Raw genomic sequence first — 26,206 nt, forward strand, 5'->3', positions numbered from 1 at the left:
CTCTCTCTCATAAAACCCTTCCCCCTTTACACATACCTCTCACCCAGCGTTTCCTTTCACCAGTCACCCCTCCCCCTGCCATTCCAGCGGCATGTCTCTTGGCTTTCTTTTGCGTTCCAAGCCTCGCATTTTGTTGGTCACGAAAGGAAGTGACCGCTCTTGTCCAACCCCCCTCTTGTTGGTGCACGCTGGGTATATATAAGGCTGCGTGGGCACATTCGTTCTCTCTGTTTCGCTGGAAGGTGAGTAAGCTGGAGGGGAAGTTGATAGGGGAGAAGGGCCATGGTACAGTGTACCGCATAGTCTTGGTTTAATCGTTTGATAGAAAGCGGAGGGTTTTTATTTTTTTAATAAGTAGAGGCCTGGAATTGAAAGGACTTCAGTATAGTCAAGACAAGAAGGCTTGTTATGTAATCGAAAGCAATTTAATTTGTCAGCCTGGCTGTGTCGCATTATGTCTAGTAGACTATCCCCTGCGCCTCCATTTCTTGGCATGTTGGGTGTTGTCCCGTACCCCTGCATGTAATGTACGGAGGTAGATTATGCCCCCGGTGCTATGTCTTCGGTGCCAGCCCCTCTATTGGACTGGTTCTATCCTCAATCACTGGGACAGTTTTGAGCCAATCGTTGATCCTGTAACTTTTAACTACATCTGCTGCTAGCTGGGGCATAAAACTATAGTGGTGGTTCACCTGTGCTACTAAAGTTGCATTGTTGCAAGTTGCTCTGCGATTTTAGCCCAAAACAATTGTCCCCTACTAATCTCTTGTCTCTTTATTGCAGGCTTTCCAGGTGAGAAGGTCTGGATTACTGAATGCTGAAGTCTTAAAGCCTACTGGAGAGTGCTAAGTGTCAGGCTGTGTAATACTTAAAGCTGCACCTTTTCCTCTCCATAGTTTATTACGTCTGAGATTTGTGTATGTAATAATATTTATTCCATGAAATGAGTTAAGTTTGTATACTGTTTCTGATAGTTTAAAACCATAGATATTCATAATTCTGCTGTATCCCTGTCTTAATGTGACCCCTTGCCTGCAACTTCATAAGTGTGGGATGATTCTGTGCCTGTGTTTCTTTTGCGATAAACATTAAATTACTTATGCTGCACTAGTGGTGTGTAATGGTTTTTTTGTTCCCCCACCCCCTTCCCTAGGGTCATTGGGACTGACCTTCCCTGGGGGAATAGTAAGGTATATTGGAAATTACTAGAATACAGACTAAAGTTGACGAATAATTAGATATACTAATTTTTTGGTTTTCTGGCAATTTAATACTGATCACTAGACCCAGAACTAGGTTGGGAGACTAGATCTGTTAAAGGGGTTGTTCACCTTTAAGTTTTTTTTTAGTTTTCCAAATTATTTGTCCTTTACTGCCTCTTTCCAGCTTTTAAATGGGGGTCATTAACCCCAGCAGCCAAAACTATTGCTTTCTGAGGATACAATATTTTTCTATTGCTTATATTTCTATGCAGGCCCTCTACTATTCATAGTTCCGTCTCTTGTTTACACCACTGCTTTGTTGCTAGGGTAAATAAGTCCTTAGAAACCAGAGCTGCCAAATAACAAATGATGATTTTGAAGACAAATTGTAATTTGTCCCAGAATATCAATGGCTGTGTCATATTAAAAGTTAATATAAAGGTGAACTTTCCCTTTAAACCATATATTCTGCAGTTCTCCAGCTAGAATATAAGAAATATCCCAGTTTTTAATGTGCAAAAAGTTAGAGAATGTAGCCTGACGCTCAGCCCTTCACTGGGTGGGGATGTTGTCTTTGGGCCTGCTTTCAGTTGCAATTACACTTACAAATTCAAATTCTGTGAAGCTACTTAATCAAATTCTTTTGTTAGAATTCTTAGTTTAAATAATTTTATCATCTATTGTGACCTTTTGTTTGTTGGAATTCTTGAATGTTTCCACAACAGTTATTCAGCCACCTGCTGCCATTTGTATACTGTCAGTGAGTTCTGTGTTGACGGTAGTCAATCTTTCAACTACTAACTGCATGTTAAGGTGGCCATACACGCTAAGATCTGCTCCCTTGGCGAGGTTGCCGAACGAGTGGGATCTTCTACCGATATCTCCACCTACGGGTTGGCAATATCGGGCTAATTTGGTTGTTTGGCCCTGGGGCCAAATGAATGAATTGGAACGATGAGCCAATGCGATCCCTGATCCAACTAAATTTTTAAACCTGCCCGATATCTGGCTGATTTCAGGCCAGATATCGGTCGGGCAGGCACGTTGTTAGTGCCCATGCATGGGCTGATAAGCTGCCGAGTTGGTCTAAGGGACCAGAGTCGGCAGCTAGGAACGGCCCGTGCATGGCCACTTTTAATCTGTGGGCCATGTTCATTAAAGGAGAAGGAAAGGCAAAGTCACTTGGGGGTGCCAAAATGTTAGGCACCCCCAAGTGACATAAATCACCTACCTTTTACCCTGGGCTGGTGCCCCTGTTCAGAGAGAACAGCACCAGCCCGGGGTAGCTGCCAGCACTTCCTCCTTCCTGTAGCGCGCGCAGTAGAGTGAAAAAGCTGAACTTTAACAGAGAAGTCGGCTTTTCACTCTACTGCACATGCACCTATGTGTAAGTCTTAGCGAAATGCAGGCGGAAGGAGGAAGTGCATCGCTCCAGGTACCCCTGGCTGGTGCTGTTTTCTCCTAATAGGGGCACCAGCCCAGGGTATGAGGTAAGTGAATTAAAGTCACTTGGGGGTGCTTAACATTTTAGCCCCCCCCCCCCCCCATATGTGACTTAGCCTTTCCCTCTCCTTTAAGTTTAGTTCATTGATTTTAGTTCATTAAGAATGATATCACACATAGCAGTCTTTGTAGCCCAATAGTCGGGCCATAAACACCTTAGAGCCCTGGTCTTCAAACTTTTTTGCACCATGGACCGGGGTTTAAGCAAGACAATTTTTCCGAGGACCAGGGGTGGTGGGTATAGACCTGAGCTTGTTTTCCTGCGCCCAGTCCCCTTGCTCTTCTTACTCCCACCTAAGTGGTGACATCCCCTGACGCTAAATATGGAGCTAGAAAACTTCCTGGGCTTCGCATAGCAGTTGTCGTGGAGTTGGGATCACAGGTAATTGGGACCAGAGGTGGCCCAGTTTACAACGGCCCGGCCTGGTGGTTGTGGACCCCTGCCTTAGAGGACCACATCTGGTGCGTGGGCCTCCAGTTGGATAGGACTGATCTAGCCTAGTAGTCTAGTGTAAGTAAAATACTTACATAGTTGCTTTGAGTTTTCCTGTGTTTAACTTCTGGCTGTGGATCACAGTAGTTATTTTGGAGGTTAAGCTAATGTCCCATGGAGCGAGTTGGTTTTCTGTAATAGATCTCTGCTACTGCAGGGGAGTAACTGTTTTTTTTTAATGCTTTCCACTGGCAACAATTGGAGTCGCCCGTGAAAAGGCCTACACATCGCTTTGGCTTTCCAAAGTTTCCTGCAAAAGGAAACTTCATATGACTTCGTAAAGCTGAAGCAATGTGTAGGCCTTTCCATAGGCAACTCCAATTGTTGCCGTTGGATAGGCGTTTTGGATTGGTTAGTCACCTGTGGTAGCAGAGATGCCTTAAGCTCCCCATACACGGGCCGTTCCGCGGATCTTCTTCCGGTAGCCCCACCTACGGGTGGGCGATATCGGGAGAATCCAGGCTAATTCGATTGTTTGGCCCTGGAACCAAACGATCGAATTATAACGGCGGGCACAGGCAAAGTCGGTCCGGGGACCGCATCAACGAGCCGTCGCGGTCCCCGATCATACTAGATTTTTTAACCTGCACGATCGAGATCTGATATCGGTCGGGCAGGCCTGTCGGTAGTGCCCATACACGGGCCGATTAGCTGCCTAAATTGGTCTAAGGGACCGATATCGGCAGCTAGAATCGGCCCGTGTATGGGGACCTTTAGGCTAATGCCCCAGAAAGATATTAGTCGCCCCTGATAAATCTCTATCACAGGTGACTAGTGTCTCTGCAAATGACTTTCCACCAGCAGCAAATGTTTTTTTTTTTCTCCTGTTGTGAAGTTTTCACCTGCAGGCAATTTTGCATGACTTTTGGAAAATGATGCAATATGCAATGCATATTCCACCACCAATTCACTTTGATGCCGGGGATAAGGCATTTTGGAGAGATGCCCGCGGTAGCAGAGATTTATTGTGGGCGACTAATCTCTCCATGGGATGTTAGCCTAAAAATTGCCTTTCTATTCTCCCTGTGTTTAGTCTAGATCCTAGAGAGTATATTTTAATTTAGATTCTGTAGGTGGCTGGTGGTCACTTTTTTATTTGCTTCTATTGTGCAACTATCCATACACACTGTAGTGGCAAAATGGTTGTTTTATCAGTTTTAGATCAATGCCAGTCTTTAATATGTACTGTAAAGTCAATATGGGTAAATCAGATTTCCTTTCACTATAGTAAGGATATCCAAGCAACGTGTGTAAAATGACATATGCACATAGCCTGAAAGAAACCTGTAACAGCATGTGTGAATGTTTCCCAGTTTTGATGCTGACTAATTATAAGTAATCCACAACACACTGATATCTGGAAACCAGATAATTTCCAATTCAGGTATAATATGGATGCTGGAATTTTGGCTCAACTCCTGGGGGCTTGGCATAACCCTCAGATCCCATGCCATTAGCAGTTACAAAGACAAGTGATTGATGTTATCTCAATGAGTAAAACCACGAAATGTAGGCAAAGTTTACAGGTATGGGATCCCTTATCCGGAAACCCATTATCCAGAAAGCTCTGAATTACGGAAAGTCTGTCTCCCATAGACTCCATTTTAATCAAATAATTCAGAATTTTAAAACTGATTTCCTTTTTCTCTGTAGTAATAAAACAGAACCTTGTAATTGATCCCAACTAAGATATAAATAATCCCTATTGGATGTAAAACAAACCTATTGGATTCAATTAATGTTTTATTGATTTTTTAGCAGATTTAAAGTATGGAGATCCAAATTACAGAAAGACCCCTTATCTGGAATACCCTTGGTCCCGAGCATTCTGGATAACGGGTCCTATACCTGTATTTCTTTTTTCCAAGTCTGGGTGGACGCACAAAGCCCAGGTCACAATGTACAGTATTTCCAGTATAAATCCCTTATCCGGAAGCCCGTTATCCAGAAAACTCTGAATTACGGAAAGCCCGTCTCCTATAGACTCTATTTTAATCAAATAATTCAGAATTTTAAAACTGATTTCCTTTTTCTCTGTAATAATAAAACAGTACCTGTACTTGATACTTGATAACGGGTCCTATACCTGTAGTTGTAATTCTATAACAACTGGACTTGGTGAGTACCGTATATACTCGAGTATAAGCCGAGTTTTTGAGCACCAAAAATGAGCTGTAAAAGTCGACCTCGGCTTATACTCGCGTATATACGGTCAAGATGGAACTCACTGCGCATCCCCAAGCGTTCGCTGCTCGCACCCCCCCCCCCGGGTAAGCACGTTCGTGAGTCTGCCACTATATTAGAGTATATATGGTATACGGTATATACGGAACCTGCTACCTGCTCGATGCGCGTACGCATCCGTTCGCTGCTCTTTCTCAGCGAGCCCAGCCTGTTAGTGTGCCGCTTGCAGCGCTCAGTACAGCGGGAAGTTGGACTGTTCCGGGGCAAAACGTCTCAGCGCTAAGGTCACGGGGCAGATCAGGGGTGGGAGAGTAGGGCATACCCAAGGGGGCCGATACCTATGGGGCTGAACAGCGTTTGCACGGGCCCTGTAGTCCGGGAAGGGACTTAGATCTGTAGAATGGAGCCTACAAGGCGTGGCTGCCAGGCTGACTCCTAACTAACTTTGACCCAACACATTGTTACATGAACAGGCACTTAGATTTTCCGCTGGAAAGGAATGTATATGCCTACACCTGTACTGCCTGTATAGGGCATTAGCCCAACTTGCTCCTTTCCTGCTGTAGCTGGACTACAACTCCCAGCATCCTTAGCAGCTCCACAGTAGCTGCATGTTGGCTATTTCATTACGATTCCTTGACAGTTCCACAGCACAAACCCCCCAGAATCTGTAGCAGGCCCGAAATTCTGAGGAATCCAGATCTGCAATAGAACTGCTGCTTCCTGTCTGGCCCTGTTTCATGGTGCTGTGGGTGGTGATAGAGGCAGAATTGCCCCTAGATATGAGCGAAGGGAAGGCTGATCTGTGCCCTTATTATTCTGAATTCTGGGACTACAATTAAGTAGTGGAGGTTGAAGTGGGGATCATGGGAGTTGTAGTTCCGGATGAGGTGAGTTGTAGAGGCTTTATTTTTCTCTTGCACCTGCTCTCCATTGCATAAAACATGGGAATTTGTCCTGAAATTGCACAGGCTCATCAGTGAGAATTTGTATTTAGTGTAACCTCGGCTCTTATACTGCGCTGCTCGCACGGACTCATGCTAGGGGGGTAGAAGAAACACGGGAAGAAGCACGGGGGGGGGGGAGAAGAAGCCCCCTAGGAACTTTTGTCCACTAGGGGGGTAAGCATGATTCACTTATTCCAGCAGATTGGTATGCTGTAATATCCTGGCCATTTCAGTATCTGGTTATATGCATTTAGCTTGTACTCACTATACCTTGTCGATTATTTACAGGGTTTGCACAGAAAGTTTTATATGTGGCATATATATGTGCATCCACAGGGTGGGGGGGGCAAGTGAGTTGCATGCAAGGCTGCATGTAATCATTTGCATAAGGCTGCACGTAAAAAAAAATGCTTTCTGTATGTAAACAGTACACGCAGTGATAAATTGTTGCATCTAATTCCAAGTGCCTTGGCGCACACAAGGGATCGCACAGTAGCTGTTAGTAGTAGCGGCTGCATTTCCCTCCCTAGGCTTATACTCGAGTCAATAAGTTTTTCCAGTTTTCTTAGGTAAAATTAGGTACCTCGGCTTATACTCGGATCGGCTTATACTCGAGTATATACGGTAATCTTGAACAGAAGAAGCTGCTCAAATGAGTGGTGGGACACTCACTGTTACTTATAAAGTCCAGTTGCCTAAATAAATACAGACGATAATATTGGTGTGGGTGCTTTAGTCTCACCAGTGCTAAATATTGTGACTTGGGTAAAGATTAGGTTAACCAGTAGTTCAGTAGTTATGGCTGCTTTCCCTGTGCTGAATTCAGATGTTTGTTAATAAATACTATAAAAAGTATTTTTTCCTGGCTGTGAGGTATCTCCTATTGCAATGTGTTTGTTTATTATTATATATTGATAGGGATATTCAATTTGCATATGTAAATGGAATGCATCTTCATGTAAGCTAAAATATAGTTGTATGCCTTCATTACAGGCTCATAGCTGCCTTTTTTTGGTTTCAGCTTTGTCACCTGTTTGGCATTTTACACCCATGATGCTTTGCTTCCGTCGTATTTTTATTACTTCTGTGCGCCACTATTCAACACGAAAGCAGGGGACTGATGCAGGCAGATGGGGAGGTTGGTACTTTTTTTTTTATTATTGTATCATTGGGCAGTATTTATGTGCATATATAATCTAAGTTGGTTCTGTTGGACAATATCACAAAAAAAAATACTTAACAGGCACCACCTAAATTAATGTTTTCTATCATTCAAAAAGTGTTTTTCTTATATGGAAGCGTTCCCCTTTAATTTTTTGTTTGTGTGTGTAGTTATATAAAGATGGAATAAGTCTTCCAGCTCATTCCATAGTTTCAAACAATTTTTTTTGAAACTATGGAATAAGTAGCAATAGTGATAAATCAAGTGTATGGGTCCTTAAGATGCAAACCAGTTCCTACAGCAAGGACATACAGACATAAAGCTGTATGACAAATGTAAGAAGAAAATTTTTTGTTTGTGTGTGTGTGTAGTTATATAAAGATGGAATAAGTCTTCCAGCTCATTCCATAGTTTCAAACAATTTTTTTTGAAACTATGGAATAAGTAGCAGTAGTGATAAATCAAGTGTATGGGTCCTTAAGATGCAAACCAGTTCCTACAGCAAGAACATACAGACATAAAGCTGTATGACAAATGTAAGAAGAAAATATGCTGCCTTTTGTTTTGATTTTTTTTTATTAGTATTAATAAACTTATGGGAAAGATATATTTTTTTTCCTGCTAGATACTTCTATTGATACTTATAACAGGCTATACAAACATAACTACATGTTGAAAAATTTCCTTGTGGCTACATCTAATTGTACATACAGTTAGCTCATTCAGCCCAGTGAAACACCTTTGGATGAAAACTAATAGGTCTGTGTGAAATTGCCCAAAATAATCACACGAACATTGTGACATTTAACATTAATTCTGTTTTTTCTTTTACACATACAGATGTTTCATAAATTTTGACATTTGTGTTGGCAAAAGAAAGTTGTTTTAAATGTACTATCATTTTTATCTGCAGGCTTGTAAACCTAAAATAAAATGTATGAATATCTTGTCTTAATAAAAAGATTCTGAAGTACAGGTATAGGACCCATTATCCAGAATGCTCGGGACCAAGGGTATTCCGGATAAGGGGTCTTTCCGTAATTTGGATCTCCATACCTTAAGTCTACTAAAAAATCAATAAACATTAATTAAACCCATTAGGATTGTTTTGCATCCAATAAGGATTATTTATATCTTAGTTGGGATCAATTACAAGGTACTGTTTTATTTCTACAGAGAAAAAGGAAATCAGTTTTAAAAATCTGAATTATTTGATTAAAATGGAGTCTATGGGAGATGGGCTTTCCGTAATTCGGAGCTTTCTGGATAATGGGTTTCCGGATAAGGGATCCCATACCTGTACAAATAAAATTGATATGTGCATGTTGCCCAAAGAGAAGGCCAGAAGTCCAGATTGGTTCTCTTTTCTGGTCACATCTCTGGGGAAGACATGTGGGTAGATAACCAAGAGATAGAAATAAAAAGCCTAGCTAAGCTAGCAATGTTCCAGCAACAAATTTAAAGATATATATAGGGGGAGATTTACTAATCCACAAATCCGAATCCTGAAAGGGAAAAAATTGGATTGGAAATTTTGCGACTTTTTCGTCGCCGTCACGATTTTTTCGTATTTGTCGCGACTTTTTCGTCGCCCCTGCGACTTTATCGTATTTTGCGCGACTATTTCATTGCCGTCACGATTTTTTCGTATTGAGCGATTGTAAACGGTGGACAAACCAAGTTTTGCGAGGAGTAAAAGGTCAGTGTCTTATTTAACATATTATAATTCAAAATAGGCAGAATAACAATCAATTATGCTTGATGCACATATTCACTACATCAGAAATCTTAACTTCTATTTAGGTCCATAGTTAATTCTGTAATAATTCTATAGATAATGTGTATATAATTTTATTTTGTCAAAATTGTTGAAAGTTCCTTTGGGGGAGTTCTTTTCCTCCTATGGTGCTGCTTGGTTGAAAAAAACGATAACATTTTTTTTTTTAAGGCATGTTTCTGTTCTTATTGGTGAGGCTGTGTTCTCTGGTGGAGCAGGATAACAAATGGATTGTGCAGTTACTCTGACTTTTTATATTATTTTAAATTATTTTACATTTTTATTTTATATTTTGCCATGTTCTATGTGTATATGTAGGTACGTAGGATTGGGGCTTTGATGTGGGCACTGAATAATGATAACAATAAAGTACTCCAGTTGTAAAGTTCATGCAAAAGGCAGGAGTAAAGTTAACTGTAATGCCCCAGCAAACCTCCACTGATTTTGACTGCTGTTCCTGTCAAGTAGCACTTGTTATAGATGGACAAAAAACACGTCATACACCCACTGTGTACAAAGGGTCTGATGCTGAAGCAGATGAGCACGTGCCAGTTTTGATATGTGTATGTTTAGAATCACGAGTGTGCTGGTTTGGAGAAAAGAGCGCAAATAACTGAAAAGATAAATATTTCTTAATTTAAACAATTGACAAACGGTACCTTGAGCCAAGCTCTGTTGAGTAAAATAATGTTGAAATGGTGGCAGGTTGCCTCGTGATACAAAATTCACCAGAGCACGTGTGAGAAGGCATTGAGGACCTTAGATTATAAGCTCCACTAGAGCGTCATAGATGATTCTTACTAATATTGCACAGGAAATGTTTATTGCTAAAGAAATTCATTATATACCTTTGTCAAGAGTAAGAAAAACTTAAAGCATTTCAATTTTTCTTTTTTACTTCTACTCCATAGAAAGTCTCCGGGACAATATGGGTGCTGCTGGAACCTGGGATTCGATTTACAACTGCTGTTCTCCTAATGGGTCATTGCACTTTGACTGGTTCTTTGGTTACAATCATATGAGAAGTTTTCTGCATTCACTTATTTGTGATTTGGCCCCCCAGAATTACACGGGGCTCCCATTACATCTAATTGACCTTGGCTGTGGAACGTCAGATGTTGGATTGGGCCTTTTCTGTGATTCACCTGTTCCTGTGTTGGTGTCCTGCATTGATCGCTCTGCTCCTGCAATCTTTGCAATGAACAATATTCTTACAAAGGGACCCCCTATAACACCCAGACACCCTGACTCTTGTGTGCAATTTATTGAAGGGGATGCTACAGATTTGCATGACTTTCCATCAGCAAGTGTATCACTAGTTTTGGATAAAGGCACCTCAGACTCTCTGCTGAGATCAAGTAGGATGGAGGCACATAAAATGGTGAAGGAAGCACTGAGAGTTCTCCACCCTAAAGGTAAATTGGTGCAACTGACAGATGAAGACCCTGATGCTAGGCTACACTTCTTAGAAGAAGCCGGAGCAGGACCAGAAGTGACATTTCATAATTTAGGGGACAGCGATGGTATTTTTTACTACGCTTACATTGTGACTCCATCTTCATGTTCGGAATGACAAGAAACCCTATAGAGCGCCCAATGCACTTTTTATATTTGTTAGTAATAGTTAGTTATGCCACAAAGTATAAACATCTACTTTCAGGTTTGAAAGAAACAATACAAATAAGAAAACTGGTGAAAACAGAATACAGGTATTATGCATTCTAAAATCAAAGCTGCCATATTGGCCTTAGGCTAAATACTACTGAGTGTACATATTGCACTTACTGCTTATGTGCACATTGCCCCACTGTCAGGAAATCTCTAAATCTGTCTCAGTAGTGGATAACTCAAGAGTGCTAGGTGTCAACAGCCCAAATCATTATTTTTTTCAATAATTTGAATTGCAGTTTAATTAGTTCATGTGTAATTTACAAATACTTCTTTTCATTATATTCAGACTGTATGTTTAAAAATGGGCATGGAGATAAATATGACCCTGTAACGATACTGGGAAATGGGAGTTTGGACCTAAGCATCAATGTCCCACAATAATATAACATTTGTTATGTAACCTAACTGTCAAATGGTAAAACCTATGCATGTTACTGTCAGCTTATGTTTATATAACTCTTTAGTGATGTGTTTGCTGATCTGAAACCCGCAGGCAACAAAACCAGCAACAAAATTTGCCACACATCACCAGGCTTTGCCACTTTAAAATCGGCTTAATTTCTTTACATGTCTTTTCTTGGAGCAATTTCTTCTGTAACATACACAAGGTCTGAAGCGCCATAAAATAATGGTGTCCATTCTGGCGTATTTTAAACAACTTTATAATAAATAGGCCCCTTAGTTTAAATGCAAAAGTGAGCAGCTAGGCAGCATTAGGAGAATGATGTCATCTGAGAAATCCTGTCACTTGCTGCCAGGTTAGCCATTAATTCAGTAACTGGAACCACTGCTCCCCTTTGGCCCCACCCACTGACATCACTAGACTCCTCCTCTGCTCCCAAAAAAACGATAAGAACCAGAGGCGCACACAGAGCAGGAAGTCAGGGATTTGGTGTGGGTCCTAAAATGGCAACATTTTGTGGGTTAGGGTCGGTTGTAAATTAAGGTTTTGCAGGTTATGGTTGTGTGTGGGTTGATTTATTCCAGACCTGCAACATTATAACTTATATGTTATATATATTATTTGTGTGCAAATAAAACACTTAAGCAGGCCATAAACATAGCAATTTTCCTTAACCATCAGTTTCAGTGCGATCCAACAAAATCGTCAAAAATAAGGTTAATTTCATAACTGCACATGTGGGGCGGAGCTTCCATGACAAAATGATGACAGGTGTCAGAGATTGCATATACCGTTTATTGTTTGCTATGAACATTCATTTAAGTAAATTACAGCAGTATATTTATATATAGTGGCCCAAAATAAAAATGAATCACAACAATATAACATTAAAAAAATTTAAACTTTTGTTTTTGACACATAAAACCAAATGTTTTGAAATGAAAGCTTCATGACAAATGAAGGATACACAAAAGAATGCTTGAAAATAGCATATAGGAAAGCATATATATGTCACATCCTGTTCCGGTTTTGGCTTCAACTAGGCAATATCACTTGATGTGGTCATTTCCGCTAATAAACAAATTGTACTTTTAAATGATCCTTTCACAATAAGCTCAGTCATACAATAATGAAAAAAACTTTTAAAAATCTACATGTGTATAGACACCTTTATATAAAAAAAAGACTTGCTAGGTGAGACCTAGCAACCCCTCACAGGCAATGGACTTGGTTCTCTTGGCTTTTTAATGCAGGCTCCAGCTGTAATGCTGAGCTGCAAGTTGGAGTGATATCACCCCCTCTCAGCAGCCAATCAGCAGAACAATGGGAAGGGAGCAAGATAGCAGCTCCCAGTAGATATCAGAATAGCACTCAATAGTAAGAAATCCAAGTCCAGCTTGGGACTCCTCCAGTTACATGGGAGTAGGAAAAACAATAGGTTACCTGAAAGCAGTACTAATGTATAGTGCTGGCTCCTGAAAGCTCAGACTTAGGCACAATGCACTGAGATGGTACTAAGGGCTGCACATGCTAATGCAGGCATATTTGCACATACCATACAGTAGGGCCAAGGGACCAGTTGCAAACATTTCTTTCTCCCCTGTCCTCCTATGTCAATTTATCAGAATTTGCTATGTAGAGGTACATAGATGAACAGTTCAGTTTTTGTTGCAGGGTTTTTCATTTGGTTTCACCATTTCGATCACTAAGGAAGTTCAAAATTAATTTAAAATTAGGAATCCTAGACCAGCCTATCAGTTCTCCAAGGACCTTCAAAGTAAAATCTACAATGGAGTTGCTCTTAGGTATAATGCAAGGACTTTTTCCTAGCCTGCCAATCAGAGGTCGTATATGCTCACCCCTAGGTGTAGTTTCAAAAAAAGAGGTGGGTAATTTAGGTTAATATAACACCAATCTTACCTGAAGCGAAGCTCTGTAAATGACACTATAGAGAAGGAATTAGGTAGGTGTTACATTGGTGTCTGGAACAGAGATAAAAAAGAGGGTATAGTGCCCATTATTTGGATGATTTCATGTTAGTTAGGCCTTAGCTACTCAACCATTCAAACTGAGAAAAGCATTCTCTCTGAGCTACTTCAGGAGTCAGGCAGGCCCATGGCAGATGATAAGACATTACCACCCGCTAGCATGTTAACATGTAGGAACAGAAATAGAGTTCCAAGCTAGGTCTGTGTAGGTTACCAGAAGGCAAAATTGCAAAGCTAAGGGAGGCAATCAATCAAAAATACTTACCTTAAGGAAGTTCAGTCAGCACTAGGTTTTTTAAACTTTGCCTACAATGTGATACCAATAGAGAATATTTTGCATGTTTGAGAAACTGTTGGATGGGTAGATTGCTTCACACCACAAAATTAGACTTAATTACACAATGAAAGAGGATCTTAGAGTATGGGAGTTTTTTCTGAGCTCATTTAATGAGGTTAGAATTTGGCGAGAGTGTCTCCAACCAGAAATTACACCCCAGCACCTCATAACACCCACAGTGAGAGTCCCCCAGCACCTCATAACACCCACAGTGAGAGTCCCCCAGCACTTCATAACACCCACAGTGAGAGTCCCCCCAGCAATAAATCACAGCTATAGTGAGAGAGTCCCCCCAGCACCTCATAACACCCACAGTGAGAGTCCCCCAGCACCTCATAACACTCACAGTGAGTCCCCCAGCACCTCATAACATCCACAGTGAGAGTCCCCCAGCACTTCATAACACCTACAGTGAGAGTCCCCCCAGCAATTCATCACAGCCATAGTGAGAGAGTCCCCCCAGCACCTCATAACACCCACAGTGAGTCCCCCAGCACTTCATAACACCCACAGTGAGAGTCCCCCAGCACTTCATAACACCCACAGTGAGAGTCCCCCAGCACCTCATAACACTCACAGTGAGTCCCCCAGCACCTCATAACATCCACAGTGAGAGTCCCCCAGCACCTCATAACACCCAGTGAGAGTGCCTCAGCACCTCATAACACCCACAGTGAGAGTCCCCCAGCATTTCATAACACCCACAGTGAGAGTCCCCCAGCACCTCATAACACTCACAGTGAGAGTCCCCCAGCACTTCATAACACCCACAGTGAGAGTCCCCCAGCACTTCATAACACCCACAGTGAGAGTCCCCCAGCACTTCATAACACCCACAGTGAGAGTCCCCCCAGCACTTCATAAAACCCACAGTGAGAGTCCCCCAGCACTTCATAACACCCACAGTGAGAGTCCCCCCAGCACTTCATAACACCCACAGTGAGAGTCCCCCAGCACTTCATAACACCTACAGTGAGAGTCCCCCAGCACTTCATGACACCCACAGTGAGAGTCCCCCAGCACTTCATAACACCCACAGTGAGAGTCCCCCCAGCACTTCATAACACCCACAGTGAGAGTCCCCCAGCACTTCATAACACCCACAGTGAGAGTCCCCCCAGCACCTCATAACACCCACAGTGAGAGTCCCCCCAGCACTTCATGACACTCACAGTGAGAGTCCCCCAGCACTTCATGACACTCACAGTGAGAGTCCCCCAGCACTTCATAACACCCACAGTGAGAGTCCCCCCAGCACTTCATAACACCCACAGTGAGAGTCCCCCCAGCACTTCATGACACTCACAGTGAGAGTCCCCCAGCACTTCATAACACCCACAGTGAGAGTCCCCCAGCACTTCATGACACCCACAGTGAGAGTCCCCCAGCACTTCATGACACTCACAGTGAGAGTCCCCCAGCACTTCATAACACCCACAGTGAGAGTCCCCCAGCACTTCATAACACCCACAGTGAGAGTCCCCCAGCACTTCATAACACCCACAGTGAGAGTCCCCCCAGCACTTCATAACACCCACAGTGAGAGTCCCCCAGCACTTCATAACACCTACAGTGAGAGTCCCCCAGCACTTCATAACACCCACAGTGAGAGTCCCCCCAGCACTTCATAACACCCACAGTGAGAGTCCCCCAGCACTTCATAACACCCACAGTGAGAGTCCCCCAGCACTTCATAACACCCACAGTGAGAGTCCCCCCAGCACTTCATAACACCCACAGTGAGAGTCCCCCAGCACTTCATAACACCCACAGTGAGAGTCCCCCAGCACTTCATAACACCCACAGTGAGAGTCCCCCCAGCACTTCATAACACCCACAGTGAGAGTCCCCCCAGCAATAAATCACAGCCATAGTGAGAGAGTCCCCCCAGCACCTCATAACACCCACAGTGAGAGTCCCCCCAGCACTTCATGACACTCACAGTGAGAGTCCCCCAGCACTTCATGACACAGTGAGAGTCCCCCAGCACTTCATAACACCCACAGTGAGAGTCCCCCAGCACTTCATAACACTCACAGTGAGAGTCCCCCAGCACTTCATAACACCCACAGTGAGAGTCCCCCCAGCACTTCATAACACCCACAGTGAGAGTCCCACCAGCACTTCATAACACCCACAGTGAGAGTCCCCCAGCACTTCATGACACTCACAGTGAGAGTCCCCCAGCACTTCATAACACCCACAGTGAGAGTCCCCCAGCACTTCATGACACTCACAGTGAGAGTGCCCCAGCACTTCATGACACCCACAGTGAGAGTCCCCCAGCACTTCATGACACAGTGAGACCTGCATTTTATTACAGCCACAGTGAGAGTATCCACCAGTATTTCATGACAGACTCTGGGTTGCACTGTCATGTTACATTTCGGCTTCCAGCCTTTCTAACCTCCTAGTGTGAGACTGGATAAATGCATAGAGGAAAAATACCCTTATATCCTATTGTGGCTCCCTGTGCGCTCCCCTCTGTAAGCAGGAAGGAGGTGAGTTGGAAAGCTGAATACTATGTGCTGCCATACCCTTTAGTGTTTATGCCTCCTTCCTTCACCTTTAACCAAGTAAATTCTCCTTTGAGCACATTTATTGTCAGCATTCTATCAGCTCTGTGAGCCCTTCTTTATCCTGGACGTATCTCCTCCCTTATCTTTCTCTTGCCAGAGAATTTACAAGAAGGTCCGTGCTTGCTCAACAAGAGATTTCCATTTTCAAAGGTGGAGGGAGGAGCCATCAGCACTGAAGGGGATGATAGCATTGGACGGAAGATTAAGCATGGAGGTATGTGAGGAGCAGAGCATAGGAAAACTTAAACTGAAAGCAGAAATCTGAGGCGCCGCAATCTCGCGAGATGAGCCGGTGTGACGTCACGCCGGAAGAGCCGAATGCGGGAAAGATCAGGAGCTACGGGAGCAGTTCGGGCAATGTGGGGAATGTAAACAATACACTGGGACAGCCAGCTGCCTTATGTTAATCGGGCTGTCCCGTGAAAAGCTGCCAACTTGGGAGGTATGTTTCTAGTGCAGTATGGCAATGTATGATATTCGGCCACTGTGCAGGTTGGGAACAGACACAGAGGGGCGGGGCTGGGGAGGAGTTTCCTCCGCTACTGCAAAGTTCTGTCTGTCAGTACTATGACTACTTCCTGTGAAAGAATGAAGCGACCCCCTCCCCCCCATTCCTCATTTCAGCAAACACACTGAAGAGAAAGGATGTCTATGTAGCTCTGATCTAATTACATTTTTAGGAGGTAAAATGTTGTTGAAACGTTTTTTTTTCTTTTGCATCATATTACATATTGGAAGGCAGGAAGAATAAAATGTAATGAAAATTTACAAAAAAATGTATTACATAAAAAATGCCTTGTTAAAGTTCTAAAGTCCTATTACTAATCCTGTTTAGTAGTGCTGCAGTAGCTTATAGTGATTTTTTCCATTTGAACTGTTATTTATGATCATAAAGCCCTTAAGCAGTACCATGCAATCTATACATGTCTAGGCACTCACATTTAATAACAATCATACTGTCTGTAAATGTATCTTGAATGAAACCATTATAAACCCTGCTTTCATTATATGGACATATCAATGAATCATTCCATTAGTCTGCTATTTATCTATATAATAGGGTTGCCGGCTGGACAGTAGAATACAGACAAGGTGGCATTCCTAATATACATTATATTTCATTGATTTCTCTGTGTGGAGCTAAAAATGTATCCTTTCTTTTTGTATGTTTTTCTTAGAGATGGCTGAGTGTTCCACGCTGGAGAGTCTCATTGAGATGGGATTTTCACCCAGTAGAGCGTAATTATTTCACCCTTTAATCCTATGTTGTGTAAATCAGTCAGATTGTATATCATAATAACACTACAGTATTATAGTGGGCCTCATCACATTTTCAATGACCATGGATTGCATGTCTGCATTGTATTACAAATATAGGTATAGGATCTATTATCTGTAATGCTTGGACAGTGGAGTTTTCTAGATAAGGGATCTTTCTGTAATTTGGATCACCGAGCCTTAAAAATGCTGAAAAAAATGTAAACATTAAATAAACCAAGTAGGATTGTTTTGCCGCCAATATGGATTCATGCAGCTTAGTTACCATCAAGTATTAGATACTCTCATTATTGCAGAGAAAAAAGATTTTTTTTTTTTTTAACAATTAGAATTATTCAATTATTATTATACTTAAAGTTGGCCTTTCCAAATTTCAGAGCTCTCTGGATAATGGATATATGGATAAGGGATATAATAACCGTATTCCTTTAAGGTCAACTTAGCATTTCACATCAGGCGAGATGTTTGTAAACACTTAGCACATTTTTTGTAGCTTTGTTGTGTGCCTTTACCAATAGGTCATTTTATTTTGCACATGTTCTTACAGAGAGAAGGCATTGGCTGCTACTGGCAATCAGGGAATAGAACCAGCTATGGACTGGTAGGTACATTAATTTGTCAGTGTTTACAGTCTGCGGTTTTGCCAGTGTTGTCCATTCACAATTAATGTTTATCCTCAGGTTAGTAGAACATGAAGATGATCCTGATATTGATGAACCAAGTGTGGTTGTCCCTGAAGATAGTGATTCTGGTACAACAGATACACAAGGCATGGACACCTGTGAAGGTTAGGGGTTGATTTTTAGTAATCATATTCATCTTACAGTTACAAAGGTGTTCCATGACAGCCATCCCTGTATAACTCGTGGGCAAATTAAATGAAAAATAAACCAACAAAATCAAAACACAAATCATCAATTTGTTGCAGTGGACACAATCAAATAATTTAGATGCCTATTGCATGTCGGTGCAGAAGCCATTGCAGTCTGCAGCATGCTTATCCATATATGGGATGTTGGATGTGAAACATATGAATTAAATATACATACAAGTGTAAAATTAAGCATAGCAAATCTTTGGCACATAGTTAAAGATACTTTAATTTGTAACTCTGCAGTAGGTGAATTATTTAACTAATGTCTAACCCTCTTAGTAAAATGCACTACATTTGCCAAGGTTCTGTAACCCATAGCAACCAATAAGGTGTTCTTTTAAACAGGTGATCAGTAAATGCTATCTGCAGTTGATTGCTATTGGGTACTGCACTTTAACATAATTAGTGTCTTTTAATACATAACCCTATCAGTTTTTATTACATCACCCGTGATAGTAGGTTACATTTAAATCAAAAGGTCGCCTAGTGTTGTCATCCAGAATTACAGAGTAACACTAATGCCTACTGTTGGATTTAATTAACTAGTAAAGTAATAAATATTGTTTAATTTAAGGGGTGCCTGTCCTTATATGTGTATTCTCTTTATATAACCTTACACTTTATGCTCTCCTTCACGAGTAGTCTGGATTCTCTGTCATATCTAATTGCATTAGGCCTGGTTTACAAATCATAACAAAGCAGTTTGACCTCCGTGGTCTGAGATCCTATATGAAACTCATTGGTTTACATCATTGCAGGAATTTGAGCTCTAAACAGAAATAATTAGAAGTTTAATTGAGATAAGAAATGAAGATGAGAAATCACTTTTTTTAAAAAATATGTATGTACCCTTTAAAGACATTAACCAGAGGGATTCTGGGTTCCCTTCTTTCTGAAACCCTCTGTTTTCTTCTCCTGTATTGCTTTTAAATACATAGTTTTATAAAAACTAATGGTTTGACTTTAAAAATTGATTGAGATATTACCATAATGTGTAAGTAAGTAAAGACCAACAGCAGTAAGACTGCTGCTCTCTTATCACATAATAACATTTAGGTAAACTTATCCTCTAAGCTCTGGCAGGGCTGTTTTAAGGCCTTGGTGGGCCCTGGGCAAAAATCCAATTGGTGGCCCCCTTACTAATCACCCTCTACAAACAACAAATCCTCCCTTAAAATTGCAGTTATAAACTCACACATGTATTGTGGATTGAGCAGAGAAGCATGCAAGGCTGTGAGCGTGTTTTCTTTGTTTAAAAGGCCTAGTTGAAGGAATATTCTGAATTGTTTTTTTGTATGTATGTATGTATATCTTTATTTATAAAGCGCTACTTATGTATGCAGCGCTGTACAGTAGAATACATTAATACAAACAGAGGGTTAAAGATAATGGATAAATACAAAGTACAACAATAAATACAAATAAATACAAGGTACAGTTGCAATAAGAGTCAGAAACAAGATGAACGAGGTCCCTGCCCCGTAGAGCTTACAATCTATATCATAGAGCTTACAATCTATATCATAGAGCTTACAATTGAATTACACACATTAATTCAAGTAAAATAAATGCAGTGCTAACTTAATGCTTTATACCCCAGAACAGCGAATAAATAAAGTGCCAAATGCAGGTCTCATATACACATTTTTGGCAGGCATACAGATATACAATACTTAATTGTACATAGGAACCACACACAGTCTCACACCTGAATCTATGTTGATTCAGTTTAGATATGCACATTGCATATCCAGCCACCCAGAAACAAATTCTCATCTCTCACTCCCAAACGCTCTCTGTCTCTGTATATCTTCCCTGACACACCAAGATCTCTGTCTGTAGTACCCACCCAACCATGCTCCTCCTTCTCCCTGCACTACTTCAGCAAGGGACTCTTAAATGCATATAGTAAATATATGCAAAAGGTTTGTCTCCGCTCTACTTGTTTTTGTTTCCAAGTTTCTATCCAATCAGACAGGGTGAGTGTGTGTGCAATGTACCACTGGGGATTGTGGGGAGAATTAATAGAGACCCAGCTGGCCCCCAGAGTCCATGGGACCTGGGCAAATGCTCCTTTTGCCCTTTTATTAAAGCGTCCCTGAGCTCTGGTCATCTGTGAATGACTGAATATTATCCAATGACATGTTACATTTTTCTTTATTTCTAAAGAAAGACTTCCCCTGACTGAAGAGGAGAAAGAGAAACAGACAAAGAGGTAAGGATAAGACAAATTTTCTCTTCCAAAGTCTAAGTGAAAATATTGACTACTGGCTAAGGATTTATCTAGCACTTCATTGCTTACTGCTATTGCTCATGACAATAGTAGCTACTATTGAGAATGCGTAGTGTGGGATAAATTTGGTAGTTGGAGTCTAACAACTATGACTGGTTATCTACAGGATGATGGAACTGATTGCCCAGAAGCAGAAAGAGCGAGAAGAAAGAGAGAAGAGGGAAAGGATTGAACAGGAAAAGCAGCGACGGAAGCAAGGTCAAGAATTGTCTGCAGTCAAGCAGAAAATACAAGAACAAGAGATGCAGAAAGCTGTTGAAGACAGAAGAAGAGAAAAACAAGAAGAGAAGCTGGCAAGGTGAGGCAAATGGTGAACAAATTGTCCTAGGTAGTTTGAGGTAATTGTGCCCAACACAATGGCCACACATTTAGTTGTTCTGTGGTCTGGTTGAACAACTAGGTCTCTGCATGTATAGCCAGCTCATGACTTGCAGTAAGTTAGGGAGTATAATTAATAGTTCACTATAAGGTTCTGTTGCTTATTTGCCAAATAAAGCAAGCTGTAAACATATTATGTATTTTTATGATTTGCGGTTTTGCTGCAAGTGTACCTAGATCTTTCCTTGTAATGATTTTAAGCTTAGAGAAGCACGCTTACTTTGCAGCACTTCTAAGGAAACATGAAATGTTAGGTCAAGAATTTAGTCACTGCTGTGTATTGGGGTGGCATATCACAAGTCTGCAGGTTAGACTAGTAAAAACTGTCATCATACAAATAAATCAGTGGAGCCTTTTGCCACCCTGTATTCATTTGTTAGCACCAGTGAACCAATGGTTCGATAACACGGGCCAGATCGGCCTGTGTAAGGCTGCCTATGTTATCCTGGGGCAATATAAATCTCATAACAAATAATTAGATGGTTGCCACAAAGTCAGGAAACTGACTTTTTGAGAAGGCAGAAATTGAGGGGGTAAGGGATAGTGATTTATTGGGAGTTGATGCTTTTGCACAGACTGTCTGAAACATTACTGCTTTCTTATATTGTGTTCCTTTCAGGGATAGAGTCCGGGAAAAAATTGCACGAGATAAAGCTGAGAGAGCTAGAAGGGTACGTTTTGCTGTTTCATTAATTAATTAATTTTAAATTTAATTATCTTACTCACTTGCATGTGTGCACACAATAAATAGTAAAGCACAGAGAAATTGTTTATGAACATCTATATATTAGTTAAGCTCAGGTGCATCCAACAATATGTGCTCAAGATTTTGGAGTGTACACAAAGACATTACATTTATTGCACAGTCTTTGATTTAGATTAGGTGGTTGGCATGGGTTAAAGGAAGGTAGTGGATGGGAAAACTTGTAAGCCTTTAGAATGCCTCTAATGATGTTCTTTAGTGTAGCATGTTGCCTCTGAGAGTTTACTTACTCCTGATCCCCAAGCCTTGATAGTTGAATCTGGATGACCATCATTCCAAGGAGGCAGCAGGTGTGTCCGGTGCTGTGCTTGCAGGCAGCTCACCTGTAGCATGTAAATAATAATGCTATGGCCATATAGGGGACAATATTGAATTACATGGCCTATTTAATGTACCTAGCACTGGGAAGGAAGAAAAAGCTGGTTCTACACAGGCCAAGTTTGAAAGTACCCAACCAATCAGTTCACAAGAATTCTAGTTGGAGCACTGCAGCATCAAACTATATTTGTGCAAGTTTCTGGCCCCACAGATTTATGGACCTGCTTCATATATTTGCAATTATTTACTGTCTCTGATCAGATCTTGTGCTGATATTTAATATTCAAACACAGTTGCATCTTATTCCTTGTCTTGTAATCCTATGACAACATGATCAATGCAAACTATGTGATATGACTTAGTCAAACCAATAAAATGGTCCTACTTAGCTAGGGCAACTGATTAAATCAGTATAATGAATCTGTTCAGAACTGTGTTACAAATGCAGGTATACACAGAGTCCTAGAGACATATAAGGTATTTATTGTTTTGATCACTTAAAATGCACTGAAAAGAAATTCCAGTGAAAAGGTAAGGTAAAATGTAAAATATATGTATGGGTGTGTATATATATATATATATATATATATATATATATATATATATATATATATATATATACATACATAGTCCAGAGTGGGGAGCACACCCATCAAACAAATTGATACCTTGGTGCCAGAGCTAAAGTAGTTCTAGTAGTAGGTTGTGACGGCACTCAAAGGCTTTGCGCAAAATAATAAAAAGTCGAAAAATCACATATCAATTGCAGGTGGTGAGGATTTATTCGTCCAACGTTTCAGTCCATTACTTGGACTTTCGTCAGGGAAAGTCCAAGTAATGGACTGAAACGTTGGACGAATAAATCCTCACCACCTGCAATTGATATGTGATTTTTCGACTTTTTATTATTTTGCGCAAAGCCTTTGAGTGCCGTCACTACCTACTACTATATATATATATATATATATATATATATATGTGTTATATATTTATATATATATGTGTTATATATTTATATATATATATTAATATGTAAAATATTAGTAGGAAGTTTTGGGGGATTTAGTGTGTTATCTTTGAACTAGTTAAAGGACAACGAAAGTAGAACTTACTGGGGTGTGGCTATTCACTGACTGGAATTCGCATGTTCTCGGACAGCTGAAGGGACCACTAGGAAGCAGCTGAACATGGCAGCACTTGGTGATAGAAATAGAATCACTTGGGGATAGGTAATAGAAATATACTCCAGCCAGTGCATTTTTAAGGAGCACCAGACTTTGGTCCAAGATTAGTGATTGTAAGTACTGCACCCTAAGTAATTTAGGCTTTCTGTGCCCTTTCAAATCTAATGGAATGCTCATTTTTAATATTTTATTCCTTGCTTTTTAGTTTGGAGGAGCAGGTTCAGAACCGATCTCGCCTCCAGCAGAGGCCTCTATTCCTGCTACCACCCCATCCCCATCTTCCCCAGTACAAGAGCCGCCCACTAAGAAGGAATATGATCAGTGCCGTATTCAGGTAACAGAGTGTAGAAAATTGCATTTATGTTTGTCCAACTATGGCTAACTATGTAATTATGTATTATGTTTAATTTCTGCAATTACCCCCAGCTAAATTTATGGCAATAAAATGCCTAGAATTACCAGTGTTGGGTTCTCCATCTTGCTCCAACTGCATTTGCAGTGCTTATGGCTATAGACGTGATTATCACAACAAAATCAAAAAGTTGGATTGATTCCTTTTTACTCAGAAGTGATTGGAGTGGCTATGTATGTGATATAGAAATAAAAACATGGCGATAAAGCACTACATGTGCCAATATGTGCAAAGCAAACTATAAATATTACATTTTGATTAGATTTGAAAGAGTAAATTAGCGTTTCACTATACTGCCAAGGTATGGCCAAATCCCAAATTTATGGTTATGGTGCATCCCTATTAATAGGTCTGAAATTTGATAAATTATATTATAATTCAATGTGACAGCAGCCAAGAGTAAAATTTGAACCAGTGTGTCCTGCAATTTACTCTGAACCTTGTCAAACAAACCTTATTTAGTATTCTTATCCACTTTCCAAGAAGTGGATACTACTATAAGTTCTGTAGCCGGCTCCCCTATACCTTTCATCTCCCATCTTTACAGCCCAAGAATTGTTTAATCTTTCTTGTATAATGAACATCCTAGATTTTAACTTGATAGGAAACCCTCAATTAGTTCCTCCATCAGCCTGGACTGGGAATTCAAAATAGGCCTGGCATTTCAAGTACACAGAGACCTAAACCGCCCTCCATTGCTGGCAGCCTCTGCCTCATCACACACATTCCCTATACATATCTACAATCTGGATTCTGTCTGCAACAGTCCACACAACCGTCTCTATAAATTGAAAAAACACACACTACAGTCATCGAGATCTGCACATTTAAACACGTCTCTTTAGAGAAACTTGCACTCACTCTTCACATAACTGTTCTGTTAAGTTGCAAGCTACACACAATGTGTGGCAGGCAATAAGAACAAGATTCCCTTGTGCCACTGGGGCTGTGCCTTTTGCAGGAATAAAATGTTAAATGGTAGAGTGAATTATTTGCTATGTAAACAGTGTAATTTAAAAATAAAGATCATGACAGTATCACTCAACGTGTGTTGATGTTTATGTGTTTTTAGTCTTAAAGCATGGTGCTCCAAATTAAGGAAAGATTCTTTATTCAGAAAATCCTAAGTCCCAAGCATTGCAGATATATAAATCCCACTGTACCTGTACTTTCTTTTTTAAATGGCACTGTATATTTAAATATCCTTAGGTGCGTCTGCTTGATGGATCTGCCTTATCCCAGACTTTCCGTGCTCGAGAGCAGCTAGCGGCGGTGCGTCTGTATGTGGAGCTGAACTGGCCTGGGGGTGCCCCGGGGCCTTTCAATCTCCTCACAAGCTTCCCAAGAAGAGTCTTCACAGAAGAGGACATGGAAAAGCCCTTGCAAGAACTTGGTTAGTATAAATATATACACATCTCCTGTTGGCTGAAATGAGAAGATATTCTTCTAATGAGAATTTAAACATGCCTAAAGATCCAGCACCAATAATTGCAATGTGTTTCCACACACTAATCTGTTTATCCATTTTGCTGTCCTGTTGTTGTTTCATTAACTTTTGATTTCTATCTCTGCAGGTTTGGTGCCTAGTGCAGTCCTAATTGTTGCCAGAAAATAAAACCGCACATGAATTGTAACCACCTGAAAACGTGAAATGCAGTGTGTGCTCCCCAGAAGAGCACAGACTGTAGGAGAGGCCTCTCTCCCTGGAAAGACAACACACGGACTGTTCTTCACGCATCTCCCTGAGGTGTACTGTAGTGTGTGCGTGTGTTCAGAGGGAGAAATAAACCAGTGTGATATGAACATCCACTCTTCTGGATACACGGTTATTCTGATGTAAAATGATCTGCTCTGCTAAAAGTTGAGTCCCTTCTATTAAATAATATCAACTTTTACAGAGGCTTTGAAGAGCATTGTAAATTTTGTTATGTGCAAGACAATTTCCATAACATTTTGATTATCCATAAAATGTAAAAAAAAAATAATCTTTGCTTAGCTTGGGGGAGTGCCATTTTCCTAGGAGTCTGTGGACCAGGCTTATCATATTCAGAGGCCTGGGTGTGCCCATGTATTGTGTGGTTGTATTTTGGCAGGGAGCATTTTACATGCAAAAATGCAACCACACAATACATGGACATACCAAGGCCTTTGGATATAATAACCCTGGTGCACAGACTTCTGGGGAGATGGCACCACATGACATCTAGGTATCAAAGCATAGCATTTATGCAAGCATAAATAGAAGATTTTTCCTGTCAGCCTTATTCTTCTGCATTAAAAAGAGCCAGACCCAGTATTTCCTAAGGATGCCTATCATAGTAAAATTGTTTCCCCCACCAGAGGTGTGGGCTAATCCTACTGGCTCACTTATTTTGCATGTGTTTGATGTAGTATCAGATGTCACATGAATGTTAGTAATGAGCAAACTGAGACACTCCTCATGGAATAGTGCTAGGATAG

The 26,206-nt window shown here is 40.9% G+C and overlaps 2 protein-coding genes and 1 non-coding gene across 6 annotated transcripts; all 3 read left to right on the plus strand.

The window, feature by feature from the left end:
• Positions 1 to 17: 17 nt before the first annotated feature.
• On the plus strand, positions 18 to 12,248 carry cskmt (citrate synthase lysine methyltransferase). Of its 3 annotated transcripts, XM_031900684.1 has the most exons (4): positions 18 to 242; positions 784 to 917; positions 7,351 to 7,467; positions 10,180 to 11,994. In XM_031900684.1, the coding sequence occupies exons 3-4, from the start codon at positions 7,380 to 7,382 to the stop codon at positions 10,839 to 10,841; spliced, it is 750 nt and encodes a 249-aa protein (XP_031756544.1). In that variant the 5' UTR covers positions 18 to 242; positions 784 to 917; positions 7,351 to 7,379; the 3' UTR covers positions 10,842 to 11,994. The 3 variants fall into 3 exon arrangements, with proteins under 3 accessions (XP_031756544.1, XP_012809792.2, XP_031756545.1); XM_012954338.3 differs by lacking the exon at positions 18 to 242 and having other exon boundaries at positions 249 to 917; positions 10,180 to 12,248; XM_031900685.1 differs by lacking the exons at positions 18 to 242; positions 7,351 to 7,467 and having other exon boundaries at positions 249 to 917; positions 10,180 to 12,248.
• On the plus strand, positions 479 to 615 carry LOC116410637. The gene has a single exon (XR_004222552.1). It is a non-coding gene; the product is annotated as a small nucleolar RNA SNORA57 (small nucleolar RNA).
• A 4,277-nt stretch (positions 12,249 to 16,525) lies between the features above and the next one.
• Positions 16,526 to 25,648, plus strand: ubxn1 (UBX domain protein 1). Of its 2 annotated transcripts, none has more exons than XM_012954326.3 (10): positions 16,526 to 16,688; positions 17,425 to 17,485; positions 18,072 to 18,125; positions 18,205 to 18,311; positions 20,568 to 20,613; positions 20,798 to 20,989; positions 21,689 to 21,740; positions 23,540 to 23,668; positions 24,956 to 25,139; positions 25,321 to 25,648. In XM_012954326.3, the coding sequence occupies exons 2-10, from the start codon at positions 17,427 to 17,429 to the stop codon at positions 25,359 to 25,361; spliced, it is 864 nt and encodes a 287-aa protein (XP_012809780.1). In that variant the 5' UTR covers positions 16,526 to 16,688; positions 17,425 to 17,426; the 3' UTR covers positions 25,362 to 25,648. The 2 variants fall into 2 exon arrangements, with proteins under 2 accessions (XP_012809780.1, NP_001004957.1); NM_001004957.1 differs by having other exon boundaries at positions 16,571 to 16,929; positions 25,321 to 25,645.
• The last annotated feature ends 558 nt before the right edge of the window (positions 25,649 to 26,206 follow it).

This window comes from Xenopus tropicalis, chromosome 4, assembly GCF_000004195.4.
Source record: "Xenopus tropicalis strain Nigerian chromosome 4, UCB_Xtro_10.0, whole genome shotgun sequence".
Lineage (NCBI taxonomy): Eukaryota > Metazoa > Chordata > Amphibia > Anura > Pipidae > Xenopus > Xenopus tropicalis.

What these genes read in the sequence shown, in the direction of transcription:
- ubxn1 (XM_012954326.3), top strand. Translation starts at nt 17,427, where the DNA reads ATGGCTGAGTGTTCCACGCTGGAGAGTCTCATTGAGATGGGATTTTCA. An exon ending in GGATTTTCACCCAGTAGAGC is followed by an intron (nt 17,486 to 18,071) that starts GTAATTATTTCA and finishes ATGTTCTTACAG; the next exon opens with AGAGAAGGCATTGGCTGCTA. An exon ending in AAAGCCCTTGCAAGAACTTG is followed by an intron (nt 25,140 to 25,320) that starts GTTAGTATAAAT and finishes CTATCTCTGCAG; the next exon opens with GTTTGGTGCCTAGTGCAGTC.
- cskmt (XM_031900684.1), top strand. Translation starts at nt 7,380, where the DNA reads ATGATGCTTTGCTTCCGTCGTATTTTTATTACTTCTGTGCGCCACTAT. An exon ending in TGATGCAGGCAGATGGGGAG is followed by an intron (nt 7,468 to 10,179) that starts GTTGGTACTTTT and finishes TCTACTCCATAG; the next exon opens with AAAGTCTCCGGGACAATATG.